We start from the raw sequence: 13,396 nt of genomic DNA, 5'->3' as shown, positions 1-13,396 counted from the left end.
GCATTACTTAGTATTACAGAGGCAGATTAAGAGTGTGTTTATTTATTATTGGGTAAAGAATATTTTGTCATTGTCAGTAGATTTTAAAACTAGGATAAGCTTAAGTGGAGAATCATCACTTTGATAGCAAGGAAACACCCCATTAACTATGACATGTTGGTTCATGTATGGATCATGAAAAGAAACATACTCATCATGAATTTTCCTTTTCTGCAAAAAAATTTTATCTTCCTCTTGTACGAAAATCCTATATTGTCTGGTAAGAGTATTCAATTTATCTTGTAGTTCTTTGTTCTCTAAATTAGTTTTGTGTAGTTTTTCAGCCATCTAGAAAAAAAAAAACAACAAAGGATTTGATATAGAGGACTTGCTTCACAGTTCCTTTAAGGGGAGTCAGGGTCAGGTAGCAACTCTCTAGGGCACTGAACACATAGCTTAGCACACAATGACTACCATAAACGTTGAGTGATCTAATTCTATATCAAATATGCAATTTTACACTTTGGGGCCTCTTCTATAAATTATGACAAAAGTGTAGAAAGGTTATAAACACTGATGCAAAACCACAGAGAAATAATTGTTATTGAAATAAGAATTAGGATTAGCAACTGTGATCATTCAGCAAGAACTATGTGTCTTTTTTCCAGGAAGATAAACTACAACGGGGAAATAAACTATAACATCAACAGAAACTCTTGCTCAAAAACTCTTGGGGTATTATGCTTGCTTCTTATTAAACATTTCTATTCAAGAACAACAACAAAAAGAGTACCCATTACTGTCCTGAAGGAGACAAGAACAAGGTACTTAGATGTCTCTATCGAATTGCTTCAAATGAGGTAAAAAATATAGATTTACTATGCATGGTGGGCTCAATAATTCAAAATAAACTTCTGGCTGAGAATCGCCAACCTATCCAGATGAAAACAGAAATTTTAAGTGTTGAAGAAATAATACAGTAATGAAAAATGATTGGACAGGCACAAGAGCCCTGCTAAAGTGAATCCTGCTCCATAAGTTAGGCCCCTCACCAGCCAATTCTCATAACCAATCAGCCCAAAAGTCGACTCCTCCCATCAACATGCATACAGCAATCGTGGCTCAGCTCCAGGAGGAGGTCTCAAAACCCACACAAGGGATACACCTTGAGGATCTGGTTCAGGTGACCAGGGAAGACTGTGCCACTGGGTCCCACAAGATGCCTAATCTAGTAAGACTGGGAGACTTAGCAGCCCTACCTAATACACAGAAACAAACACAGGGAGGTAGCCAAAATGGGGAGACAAAGAAACATGTCCCACAGGAAAAACAGAACAAAGCTGCAGAAAAAGAACTAAATAAAATGGAAACAAGCAATCCATCAGATGCAGAGTTCAAAACACTAGTTAAAAGGATGCTCACCGAACTTATGGGAAGAGTGGATGAACTCAATGAGAACTCTAAGAGAGAGAGATAGAAAACATTAAAATGGAAATGGAAAACATAAAAGGGAACCAGTAAGAAATGAATACAATATCTGAGATGAAGAGTCCATTAAAGAGAGTCAACAGAGCGGATGAAGAAGAGGATTGAATCAGCAATTTAGAGGATGGGGTAGCGGAGGACACCCAGTTAGAATACCAATGAGAAAAAAGAATCCAAGAAAATGAGAATAGTTTAAGGAGCCTCTGGGACAACACCAAGTTTAACGACATTCGCATCATAGAGGTTCCAGAAGGAGAAGAGAGAGAGTAAGGAATTGAAAACCTATTTGAATAAATAATGACAGAAAACTTCCCTAACCTGGTAAAGGAATTAGACATACAACCCCTAGAAGCACAGAGTCCCAAACAAGATGAACCCAAAGAGTCTTACACCAAGACACATCATAATTAAAATGATAAAGGTTAAAGATAAAGAGAGAATCTTAAAAGCAGCAAAAAAAAAAAAAGCAATTAGTTACCTACAAGAGAACTCCCACAAGACTATCAGCCAACTTCTCTACAGAAACTTTGCAGGTCAGAAAGGATTGGCACAAAATATTCTAAGTGAAGAAAAGCAAGGACCTATAACAAAGATTACTTTACACAACAAAGCTATCATTTAGAATTGAAGGATGGATAAAGAACTTCCCAGATAAGAATAAGCTTAAAGAATTCCTCACCAACAAGCCAGTATTTCAGGAAATGTTGGAGGGACTTCTTTAAGAAGAAAAAAATATGTACCATAAATATGAATAATAAAATGGCAATAACTATGTATCTATCAACAAGTACTTCAAATGAAAAAGAATTAACTGTTCCACTCAAAAGATAGGGTGGCTGAATGGATAAAAAAGCAAGATCCTTACATATGCTGCCTAAAAGAGACTCACTTCAGATCGAAAGACACACAGACTGAAAGTAAAGGAATAGAAAAAGATATATCATGGAAATGTAAACAAACAAAAAAACCTGGGTAGCAATATTTATATCAGACAAAATAGACTTTAAAACAAAGGCTGTAACATGAGACAAAGAAAGACCCAGTAATCCCACTTCTGGATATTTATCTGAAGAAACCTAAAATACTATCTTGAAGGGACTTGTGCATCTATACGTTCATTGCAGCATTACTTACAATAGCCAAGATATGGAGGCCACCTGGTGTCCATCAATGGATGAATAAATAAAGAGGTGATACACATATACAGTGGAATATTATTCAGCCATTTAAATGAATGAATGAATGAATGAATGAATGAATGAATGAATGAAATATTGCCATCTGCAACAACATGGCTAGACCTAGACAGTATTGTGCTGAGTGGAGTAAGTCAGACAGACAAAGACGAATGCCATATGATTTCACTTACACGTGGAATCTAAAGAACAAAATAAACAAAACAAATAAACTCATAGATACAGACAACACTGAGAACTGCCAGTTGGGTGTGGGGTTGGGAGCATGGCTGAAAAAGGGGAAGGGATTAAGAAGTACAAATTGGTAGTTACAAAACAGTCATGGGGATGTAAAGTATACCATGAGGAATATAGTCAATGATATTGTAATAACTACGTACGGTGTCAGATGGGTACTAAATTTATGGGGATGATCACTTTGTAAGTTATATAAATGTCTAATCACTATGTTGCACACCTGAAACTAATATAATATTGTATGCCAACTATAATTGAAAAATAAAAAAATATTTTAAAAAAAAGAATCAGTGGAGGTCTAGCCCAGAGGGAAGCCATTCTTAATGCTGAGAGCTCACAACCAAAAATAGAAAGAATTTGACTGATATAAACCATACTTCTGGGAGAGAACTGCCTTTGATGTCCCTGCCTCAGGGCCTGGGTGCAAGCTTCGAGGGGGAGAACAAAACTCCTTGTAACAGAGGGACGAGAATTTGGCTATGGGGTTGTGGCGCATCCTAGAGCAAAAGGGCAAACAAGGAACTGCAGGAGAAAAACAAGATGCCTTTACGCTCTGCAGTAAGATTCCTCCCTATGATGACTCAAATTTCCAGCAAAGTGTTTCTTTTAGAAACTAGTGAAAGAAATAAATTTTACACTGTGGTTGACCTGGAGACAAAACAGATGTAGAGAATGTAGGCAGGGGGTTCCTGACACTACGGGTCCTGGACTATCGTAATTAAATATGTATATATGGATGGGAGGGGGAGGAGATGCCAAGAACATTTCACCTTCAAAGCAAGGGGAAAGGAGAAATTCAGTGATACCTGGTGTGTGTGTGTGTGTGTGTGTGTGTGTGTGTGTGTAAATAAGGTCATATTATGTGCACAGTTCTATATTTGTCACTCAATAATATATTATGAACTATTACCTATTTAATTAAGGCCTTTCTGTTAAATTTTAATTGTATTTTCTCTCTAATTGTTTAACTATCATAATAAATGCTTTGTAGAATATCTTGTGAATAAATCTTAGTTTACACTCATGATTATTTACATAACACCTTTCCTGTTTAGAAAAAAAAAGTGCAGCTCGCTGCCAGCATTAATTTAATTTTACATAAACACATTCTTTGAGGCTGAAGCAAATCTGACTGGTTTTCAATGTGAAAATAAAATATAAAAACTTTTCTTGGAGTTATTTCTAAATAGAACTTGTCTCTAATCCTAATGTAACAGAAATGTATACATAAATTGGTTCATTAAATGAACCTTTGGCTAACAACTGTTCAAGAACAATGTTAACATCATGCATAAGAATGCTGCGTTTTCCAATATGTGACATTTTCAGCATCAAATATAGAGAATAACTATATTTTGTAAATGGAAATACCACTACTGAAAACAGAATGTTAGGATGCGGTTCCATAGTGTAGCAGTTAGCATGTCTGCTTTATACTCAGAAAGTCCTGGGTTCATACCCCAGTGGAGCTACAGTCTATGGTCTACCGCCATGTCCGATGTCTGATCTCAGAAGCTAAGCAGTGTCAGGCCTGGTTAGTACTTGGATGGGAGAACATCTAGGAAGACCAGGTGCTGTAGGCATAACTACTACTAATAAATAATAATAATAATAAAAACAGAATGTTATAAACAGAATGATGTTATTTGTTCCCATAGACTATCGATACACTAGAGTGATGCAAAAATAATAATAAAAGCGAGATATTTTATGGCAAACTTTGGGGGTAAGGTTAGGACTGTAATCTGCGAGTTATCTCTGGGTAAACCTTGCAGTCACAGGTGCCGTGGCCAAGTATTCTTGGGGCAAATGGGAAATTGGTTAAAATATCATATTCCTTTTAAACTAAGTTCTAAAATGTCTAGATAATTCTCCTGCTGGCCAAATTTGACTCAAATATTTCACTAACATTATTAAGTACAATATGGGTTGCTACATTTCACAGCTGCCACACAATAATTTTTCTAATTAACTGACCTGAAAAATGTCCATTAGTCATGAATACTCCTAATGTAAAATAACCATACCCACATGAAAAGTTACCAAAAAAAAATGACTCATCTACACATGGACAACTTTGTTCTTTTATATATTGAAAGTGCTTTGGGAAGGAATAAAATCTTTATTAATTACTGTGAATGATCGTGATCATTATTAGTTAATGAAAAATCTACTTTAGAAAAATTCCACATTTCCCACATATATTTAAAATATTAATTACAAATAAAATATAATTACAATCTAAAAATCATCATTTATGTTTTCCTACCTCTTTTATCTTCCGCAATAATTCTTCTTTTTCAAAATTTGATGTATCATCCAGTTTTTCCCTGCTACTCTTAAAAAAATGCCTATGAACAAAGGAAGCCAAACATATTAAGACATATTTTCCAGCAAAGCCTCATCTCCCTACGTAACATATTCATTTATATATTCATTAAAATAGACAAAAGATTTTACTGTTTTGAACTGATAAATTAATGTTTTGTTATTTTATTCAATCATTTAAGAAGCAATTATTGAACACCTACAATTCACAGGTGTTACAGGTACTAGAGATACAGCACAGGCAAAGTCCCTACTTTCATAAAAATTACACACTAGTGGAGTAGTCAGAATATAAGCAAGTTATCAAAAAAATAAATAAGTCATATATATCAGATAGTGGCAAGTGCTCCAAAGAACACAAAGTAGGATAAAAGATAAAGAAATCCTGAGAGCAAGGATGCTACATTAGACAATGGTGGTTAGGGAAGAACTCTTGGAATGACTTGTGAAAGATCTGAACAATGAGAAGGAGCCAGATATGTGAGGATCTGAGGGAAGAGTTTTTCATGTAGAAGGAACAGCAAGTGATGATATCCTGAGGTGGTAACGAGCTTTGTGCATTTTACAAAGAGAGGAATATGAGAAGACTGGCGAGGTAGACAGAGGCTAGATTACATAAGATAGGTACCAATTTGCCTTTATTCTGCAAATGCATCATGCTGACTATCAATAATAATAAAGAACAAAGATTAAACTATCAATACATCCTGTGGACTTGTAGAGCATTTGAGTTACTCTTAACTGTCTACATATAGAATTTAAACTCATGATTGAGTGATTTTTGTTTTTCCTCAATATTTTGACATCAAAGTGGATACTAAGTTTATAAGTTAAAGATTGTATGGGGTGAAAATTATAGGCTAATTGAAAGGTTAATTGTGTAAATTATTTTAATTTCTTAAATAATTCTTAAAGAATCTTATAAAACAACACTGTTTGATTCTTCAAATCCACCAAGCAAGAACTAGGCTGCCTCTCCCCACCTCCACAGAGAAAATGAACTAAGTGAGAAAATAAAAAGAATACAGAGAATTTTTTTTAATTTGCCAAGCAACAAAGAGGAAAAAGTAAAGTTTTATTAATAAAAATGAGGGTAACCTATATGCTCAATCACTAAATTAATGAAAAGCACTTTTCCTCAGTGAGATTCCACATGAATGAAAACACTTGAAAAGCAGGAATTGGAGAAAAAAATGAGCCATTAAAAATGGAAGATCTACAAATCCCCATTTTCTTCTTGGACATATATTTAAAAGAAGTTAGCTAATACTGGAGACTGCTTATAAATAAAACTTCATCAGTGTAGCAAGGTTTCTAATCATAACTCCTAGAAATAATTTAAGAGCTAATCTGTATCTTCTACTATGATTCTTTGCTTAGTTTTTCTTTAAAACATGTGTAAACTAAATTATTGAATCATTTTCAAAGGAAAAGATTTTCTATTCTGAATTTTAATTGTAGTAACACTTGAATTTTCCTATTAAATCTGGTATTAAGCGCAAAGATTACTGCCTATTTTATGGACTGACGATGCTGGTACTATGCAATTACTGATTTGGAAGATGTCATTTTAATCATAATACATTCAAACCGTTGAATGCAGAAATGAGCCATATTATGACAGGATGCCACATGTGATGTTAACTTGCCTTTTGTGGAATCTGCTCGATTCACAATTTGTCTTTTAAACTATCAGGGAACCTTCGGGGTAGGCCCAGAAGCTATATTTATTTGTATTACAAGACCCCACCTTCTTGTCCAGAGGTGAGCCAAACAGCTTCTGATGGGAAATCTGGGAATTCTCCTGAGAGAGAGACTGTTGGTCAATCTCTAAAGATAGATAGATCTGTGGCAGGCAAATTCAAGAGGGTTTATAATGGCCATGCTTAGCCATGGGCTCACCAAGAAAAGAACACAAAATGTAGATAAAAAGAGAAGAATAAAACACCTTTGCAAAAGAAAACAGAGACTATGGGTCTTGGGATGGACCAGAAGATTTCCTTAGGTTTCTGGTTCTAATCCTACAGGTAAAAGTTTTTTCCCGAGGCTTTCCTATGTTTTCTCAATAAGTTTTGCAAGTCCCCCTTAACTAAGAACAACTGTAACATGAGTAGGTGAGTTTGTAGCCTGTGACATGTCTCACTAATGCCTTCCCCAGGGGCATAATCATTTGCAGGGGGTCAGGAACCCAAGTGAGGATAATACATTCCCAAGAGTCCCTTCCTTTTCCTAAGCTGATTGCATCATCTCCAATATTTTCCCTTAATCATCTGAAAGACCAGTTAATTTCAAAATGAAGAGGTGCTTCTATAAAGTTGACAATCACACGTTTTAGTAAACTAGAAGATTATAATTTTCATCTAAAAATCTCTTAAATGAAAGGAACATGACATCTAGAAATGTTTCAGTAAAAATAAGGTAGCATACTCACCTTTTGTCCTTCAGGATATTACAGGAGTTCTTTATATCTTCGATCTGTTTTTCCCATCGTCTTATTGATGCCTGTAGTCGTGCTATCTCTAAATTGTGATCACTAAGAACCTATTGAAAATTTTACAAAATTATGGCATTCAATCATCATCAAATGATTCATGACAGCAGTTCAATTCACTAAATATTCATGCATCACCCACTCAACTTTTACACTGGAAGTGTCCTTTAGTTAAAATAAAAGCCATCATTATAACTGTTTCTTCAAAACAAAAATTTGGATAAAAATAATTCTGAAATTATCAGGAAAAAAATTGAGAAGGAAGAACAATCAAATATAATAGCGAGGATGTGAAAACTCTAAGAACAACTTTCAAGACATAAATTCGTTTTGACTATCATTTAAAAAAATAAACAAATCTATATTTTCATACTCACCTTCAAAATATTATTCCAGGATACTAGAAATGACCATTATAAAAAAGTCAAAACAAATTAAGTCTTTTACTTTAATGAATAGCTATGTTCATGCTGAAAAGAATTTTTCTTTCTTAAGTCTTAATCAGAAGTTTGGAAATGAAAGATTGGATACTGTGAAAATATGTTAGCATGATTTAAAAAAAGTCAACATGGATGAAGAAAATTCATAGTGAAATAGATATTTTTTCAATGCAGGAAGCAAACTTATGAAAGCTTTGGGTCTGCATTTTGGCTCGTGAGGGAGAATGAAACTGGTCTAATTCCCCCTTCCTCTGGCAGAGAGTTACCATGGACAGATTATTTAATGCCATTGAACCCTGCTCATCAACATGGGGGCAGAGAAACATCTGCGGGGAGCATAGAGGTTCTCTCCACCATGCCAGGTGAGACAGGTGAGTGATAGCTCTCCCCAAACTATTTCTTTCTCTAAAGCACCCATGTGACTGAATTTCTCGGCCACAATTAGCTACAGAGTAACAGGGGTCTAAAATCCTAGAACTCCCATGAAAAATTAGCAGAATGTCTAAAGGACTCTGGCCAGTCATCAGGATTAGTGACTAATGGCTGAAGGCTGTTGACTGACGTCAGTTACTGCTAGCCTTCAGTCCTGCCTGCCTTGGACGTGTAGGCCACTTTGAGAACCACACACTATTATCTTTTTCTGCCAACATGACATCAGCTTGACCTGGCTGCAGAGTTTTCTAAACTAAAGGTACCATACGAAGATTAATCTGAAATTCCCTATTGTCTCAGTCCACAGCCAAAATGTTTTCTAATCTCAGGCAATAACAACAACAGACTTCGCCAATTACAAAGAACTCAGCTTAAAAGGCTTAAAGGCATTACCTCTTTTGACCGCCACAAAAGCCCTTTGAAGAAGGCAATAATGTTACCACATTTTATAGGAGAGAAAACTGGTAGAGCCAATATTTGAACCCAGGTCTCTGTGACACTCAAGCTTCTGCTTTAAACGCTATTCTCACTGGTAAAATGGGGTGGGAATTAACTAGGCCTGGGTGCTGCAGGCTAGATTGGGGGAGATGGAAAATGACACCTTCAGGCCTTGTCTCATTTGGCTTTAGCGATCTTTGGAATACAGGTTAAGGAACATGTACTTCATTTTCCCAAGCTAGGTCTGGAAGAGGGCACTTGGCTTATGATTGATAAGGCACAAACTGGAGATACGAACTTGGACACCCACATAAAATCTATGTTACAACCCCTATGTTCTCCTTTGAGCCCAGCCTGACACATGCTTCCTTACCATGTCAGTATTTAAAGAAGCAGATAATGATCTTTTTAAATGCACATATTTGATGGAAAGTTTTGATTTTATTAATGTTTTGTAATTGGATGTCATAACCGATATAGTCTAACTAAGATGATCAGAACCACCCTATAAAAAGTATAATGAAATTAGCTGAGTATTCTGATAAGAAGTGTGATGCTTCAGTATCACTGTTGCCCCATATAGTTTTACATGTATTTCTCAATACAGATAGAAGAAATAAAGACTCAGTAATTCAACTAATTGAGATAGAAGATTAACTGGCCTTTCCATTTTAACTAACATAGAAGTGCCATTAACATTAACTTCCTTGATTATAATCACCTCCATAAGCTTCGGTTTTCTTGAAGAGTGCTGAAGTATTTTTGAATTCAAATTGACAAATAGTCCCCTTTCCATATTAATCTCCTTCTACCTAAGATAAATGGAGAGCCTAAATTCTATTTTATTATCACACATTCAAAATTAAGGAATCTTTTCGTGGTTATTCATTTTGTTATGTAAAATAAAGCAATATCAAAGAAATGTTCTGTGCATCATATGGTTCTGTATGCATTGGTTTGTTCTCTGTGCATCTTTTAAAAATCATCTTTTATAGTATTTTGACCCATCAAATGCAATTTGCACCTGAGGCATGCAAAGCTTCCTTCTTTCTACCATACTCCTAAAGAAGAAAATGTGATCGCACTATAACGCTTTAAAGTATCAGAAAATGTTAACATGCCAGAAATATTTTTCCAGAATAGCATGAAGATGAATTAAAATCAATTCCTTTTTTTAAAAAACATCCACTATCAGTTATGTTTAAGGTAGTATATATTGAGGTGCTTGGGTCAGGCTTAAAAAAACATAGTTTGTTCTTTCTTACCACTGTGCTGGTAGTGACTGTTTCTTTAATTTTTGTCACTTCACGACTTAATTTATCCAATTCTTTCTTCTTTTGACGAGTGTCCTGTCTCTTAAGCTTACAGAGATTTTTATATTCATTAATCTGTAGTGACAAACATTACAAACCAATCAAAAAACATGAGGACAACAAAATTTAAAAAATATTTTTATATTTTGTCGACCTAATTCAAATTCAATCTAAGCACACTATATTTAATCTAAATACATCAAAAAATAAAAAATAAATAAATCAGGGTTTGCCTGTTTTATAGAATCACAGAAAAAATAGTGAACAACAAGGAACATTATAAAATGTTATAAAAGCAAATTTATAAGAGCAACAAAACAATGATCATTAACAGCAAATTATAAAAGCAATAGCCATTGTAGTAATTTACTAGTAAAGCACCATAGCAGTAGTTACCAGATTTATAGTGTGCTACACAGATTAGGAGAGTCAAAGGAAGGAATGAAACCTAATTCCACATTATTTAATGAGAAATAAGACAGATCAAGGTCAGAGTAAACAAAATATTGACGATAGGGCTGCTTACAATCCTGGACAACTTCTTACCATTTTACCAAGATCAAACATTCAGATCACTTGTCAAAACCTAATGGAGTAAGTCACTCGCTTATCAAACACATCAATGAATTTGTCTGGCAAAATGAATTATCAAGAAAAGGTAACTGACAGAGTAGCAAGGTCTGAAAAAGCATATTCAACTGTGTATTAAAGAGTTATAAAAACATATGTTTGAGTGGCTTTCTATCAAAACCACCAGCCAAGTCACCCAAAGTGGCTACTCTGAATGAATGTGATCATAATCAATGATCTCTGCACCAGAGCACAATTGAATAAAACTTCGTGATTAATAATTTTGCTGAAAATTGGAATTCTGTGTTCATGCTTTGGCCTAAGCCTTCTCCCAAGGTCTTGCAACTATAGAAATGGTATTAGCAAAAAGCATTTTGTTTTGTATTAGGGGAGATCTCAAGGGTTTGAAGACTTTCTAATACTTGTAATAGTTTTTCCTCTCTCTTAGGAAGTAAAGAGAATTAACAGGCTGTTACCACAGCCTATCGTGCCTTTAGCGAACATCGGTGGTTTACGTGTTCATATCCACTTCAGTTCGTCTAGCCCACTGGCACACGACATTCCTTTAGGATCCATTACTGTTCCCAAGATGGGTGATGTCTTAACCTGGCTGGATCAGACACAGCAAGAAGACTTATGGTCTTTGGTTAAGACAAGTTTTCCTCTTTTTACTTGAATAAGGAAGCATAGAGTCCAGTTGTCATTATTGGCAGCCACCTTGTGACCATGAGGAAAATCAAGCTTCAGAAAAAGGAAGAGAGGAAGGATGAGCCACTGAATTAACTTGTCCTGGACACTGCCCTACATCAGGAATTCCTACTGGTGCACTTTCCCAGGAAGGTAAACCAGGGGTAAACAAACTACTACCTGTGGGCCAAATCCAGCCACCACTTGTTTTTGTAAAACTGCTCTCATTCATTTAAGTATTATTTATGGCTACTGTCATGCTAAAATGTCAGAGTTGAGTAGTTGTGACAGAGACCCTATGGCCCACAAAGCCTTAAATCTTTACAATCTGGCCCCTTTCAGAAAAAGTCTGTGGACCCTGAGATAGACTATTTACACATGGAGGAACCTATTATGTTTGCAAATTCCCTGTTTTAAGCCCTTCTGAGCTTCCTTTCTTGCATTTTAACATTTATATTAAAAAAATAAAAAAGAGGAAAAAACTTCCCCATAGGACTTAAAATGAAGTTAGAAACTCATTCATTCAATGAATCAATATTATAGAGTGCCCCCCATGTGTGAGGTACGCCAGGCACTGTCCCTGGTGCTGGGACACAGCCATGAAGAACACAGACAGAATCCCTGGCCTGCGGAGCCTTCCTTCTGGAGGGCAAAGTGCAGATCCAGTGCCACTGCTGACTGACCATATAGGTCCCAGGGGAAGTAAGGACAAAGGACAGGCTCTACACTCCTCGCCCCACCCCCAGCTGTGCCCACACAGACATACCCCACTTTGGACCCCCGTAATGTAAGTGAGCTGCTCCAGCTTAGGGGTCTGGATTGCGCAGAGAGAATGGAGTCGTGCATTCAGGAGAGGGCCGGAGACAGTGGGGCGATCTGAGTGCTGCTCAGCCTCGTTGTCAAAAGAGCATGAAAACAACAAAATGCCTTTCGGCTCTTGTTCTGAAATTTCCATTTCTTTGTGATAACAGTGAAACCGAGTGAAGTCTTGCCCAGTGATGTGTGTCCCTCTCTGTTTTTGAGACATATATTTCAACTGATTCCAGCACTGCAGCTGGCTTCAACCCCTCTTCATCCAGCCCCTCTGGGGAGCTGGGCTTTTACAAATTCAGTTTAGTGGCTACAGATGGCCCAAGGAACAACTGTTCAGCTGCTTTACAAAGCACCTGTTCCAAGGCTGAGCTATCTATATTCAAGAAAAATAATAGTTTTAGTGTAGAACTATTCCAGAAGATGTAGGTGCTTCGAAGGATAAAGTAGCTTAGACCTGATTGGAATTTTTTAATAGCTCAAGTCTAATCGAGGAATCAATCACCATAAGAACCAAATGTTGGCCACTGCCTGATTGTATTCCTCTAAATTTTTAATGAAGATTCAAGAAAAGCAATTTAATAGAAGTTCTTTTTTTTTTAAATTGAACTTGTGAGCTCAAGTTCAATTTCCTGCATTTATAAACTGAGGTTATGGCAACTGCCATCATGGATAAGACATCAGGAGCTCAACAGCAATTTTCATCATGAGGTAGGCCTCCACTACAGAGGGAGAAAGAAGACTGATACGGGGCACCGCTAATATGGAGACAGCCCTGCCTCTCCTGGGGCAACCAGAAGCAGAACAAAGAAGAACCCACGGTAAACTATTCTGATGGTGAATTTTAATTAATATAGCCTAGCAGACAGCAAGATGCAGTCATTATTCCCTCTACCCCCACTCACAAAATTGGTGGCCTCAAGAGACTCTGTTCTCTTAGTGCCTTTGGCTCTGCCCAGCCCCTCTACTGGCTGCTTCTCAGATTCATTC

At 36.3% G+C, this 13,396-nt stretch overlaps 1 protein-coding gene across 1 annotated transcript in view; it reads right to left on the bottom strand.

Annotated features, from left to right (window-relative positions):
• The window catches only part of CCDC175 (coiled-coil domain containing 175), a 53,629-nt gene that overhangs the window by 28,535 nt on the left and 11,698 nt on the right, over positions 1-13,396 (bottom strand). Inside the window, exons 6-9 of the mRNA XM_006920539.2 lie at positions 10,292-10,414; positions 7,657-7,766; positions 5,167-5,248; positions 191-327 (exon numbers count right to left, since the gene is read on the bottom strand). Of these exons, the coding sequence (XP_006920601.2) occupies positions 191-327; positions 5,167-5,248; positions 7,657-7,766; positions 10,292-10,414 (452 nt within the window). The remainder of the gene's footprint in view (positions 1-190; positions 328-5,166; positions 5,249-7,656; positions 7,767-10,291; positions 10,415-13,396) is intronic.

The sequence above is a fragment of the Pteropus alecto genome, unplaced genomic scaffold, assembly GCF_000325575.1.
Source record: "Pteropus alecto unplaced genomic scaffold, ASM32557v1 scaffold86, whole genome shotgun sequence".
NCBI lineage: Eukaryota > Metazoa > Chordata > Mammalia > Chiroptera > Pteropodidae > Pteropus > Pteropus alecto.
The sequence above is the reverse complement of the archived record's forward strand: the minus strand, read 5'-3'. Positions and strand labels throughout refer to the sequence as shown.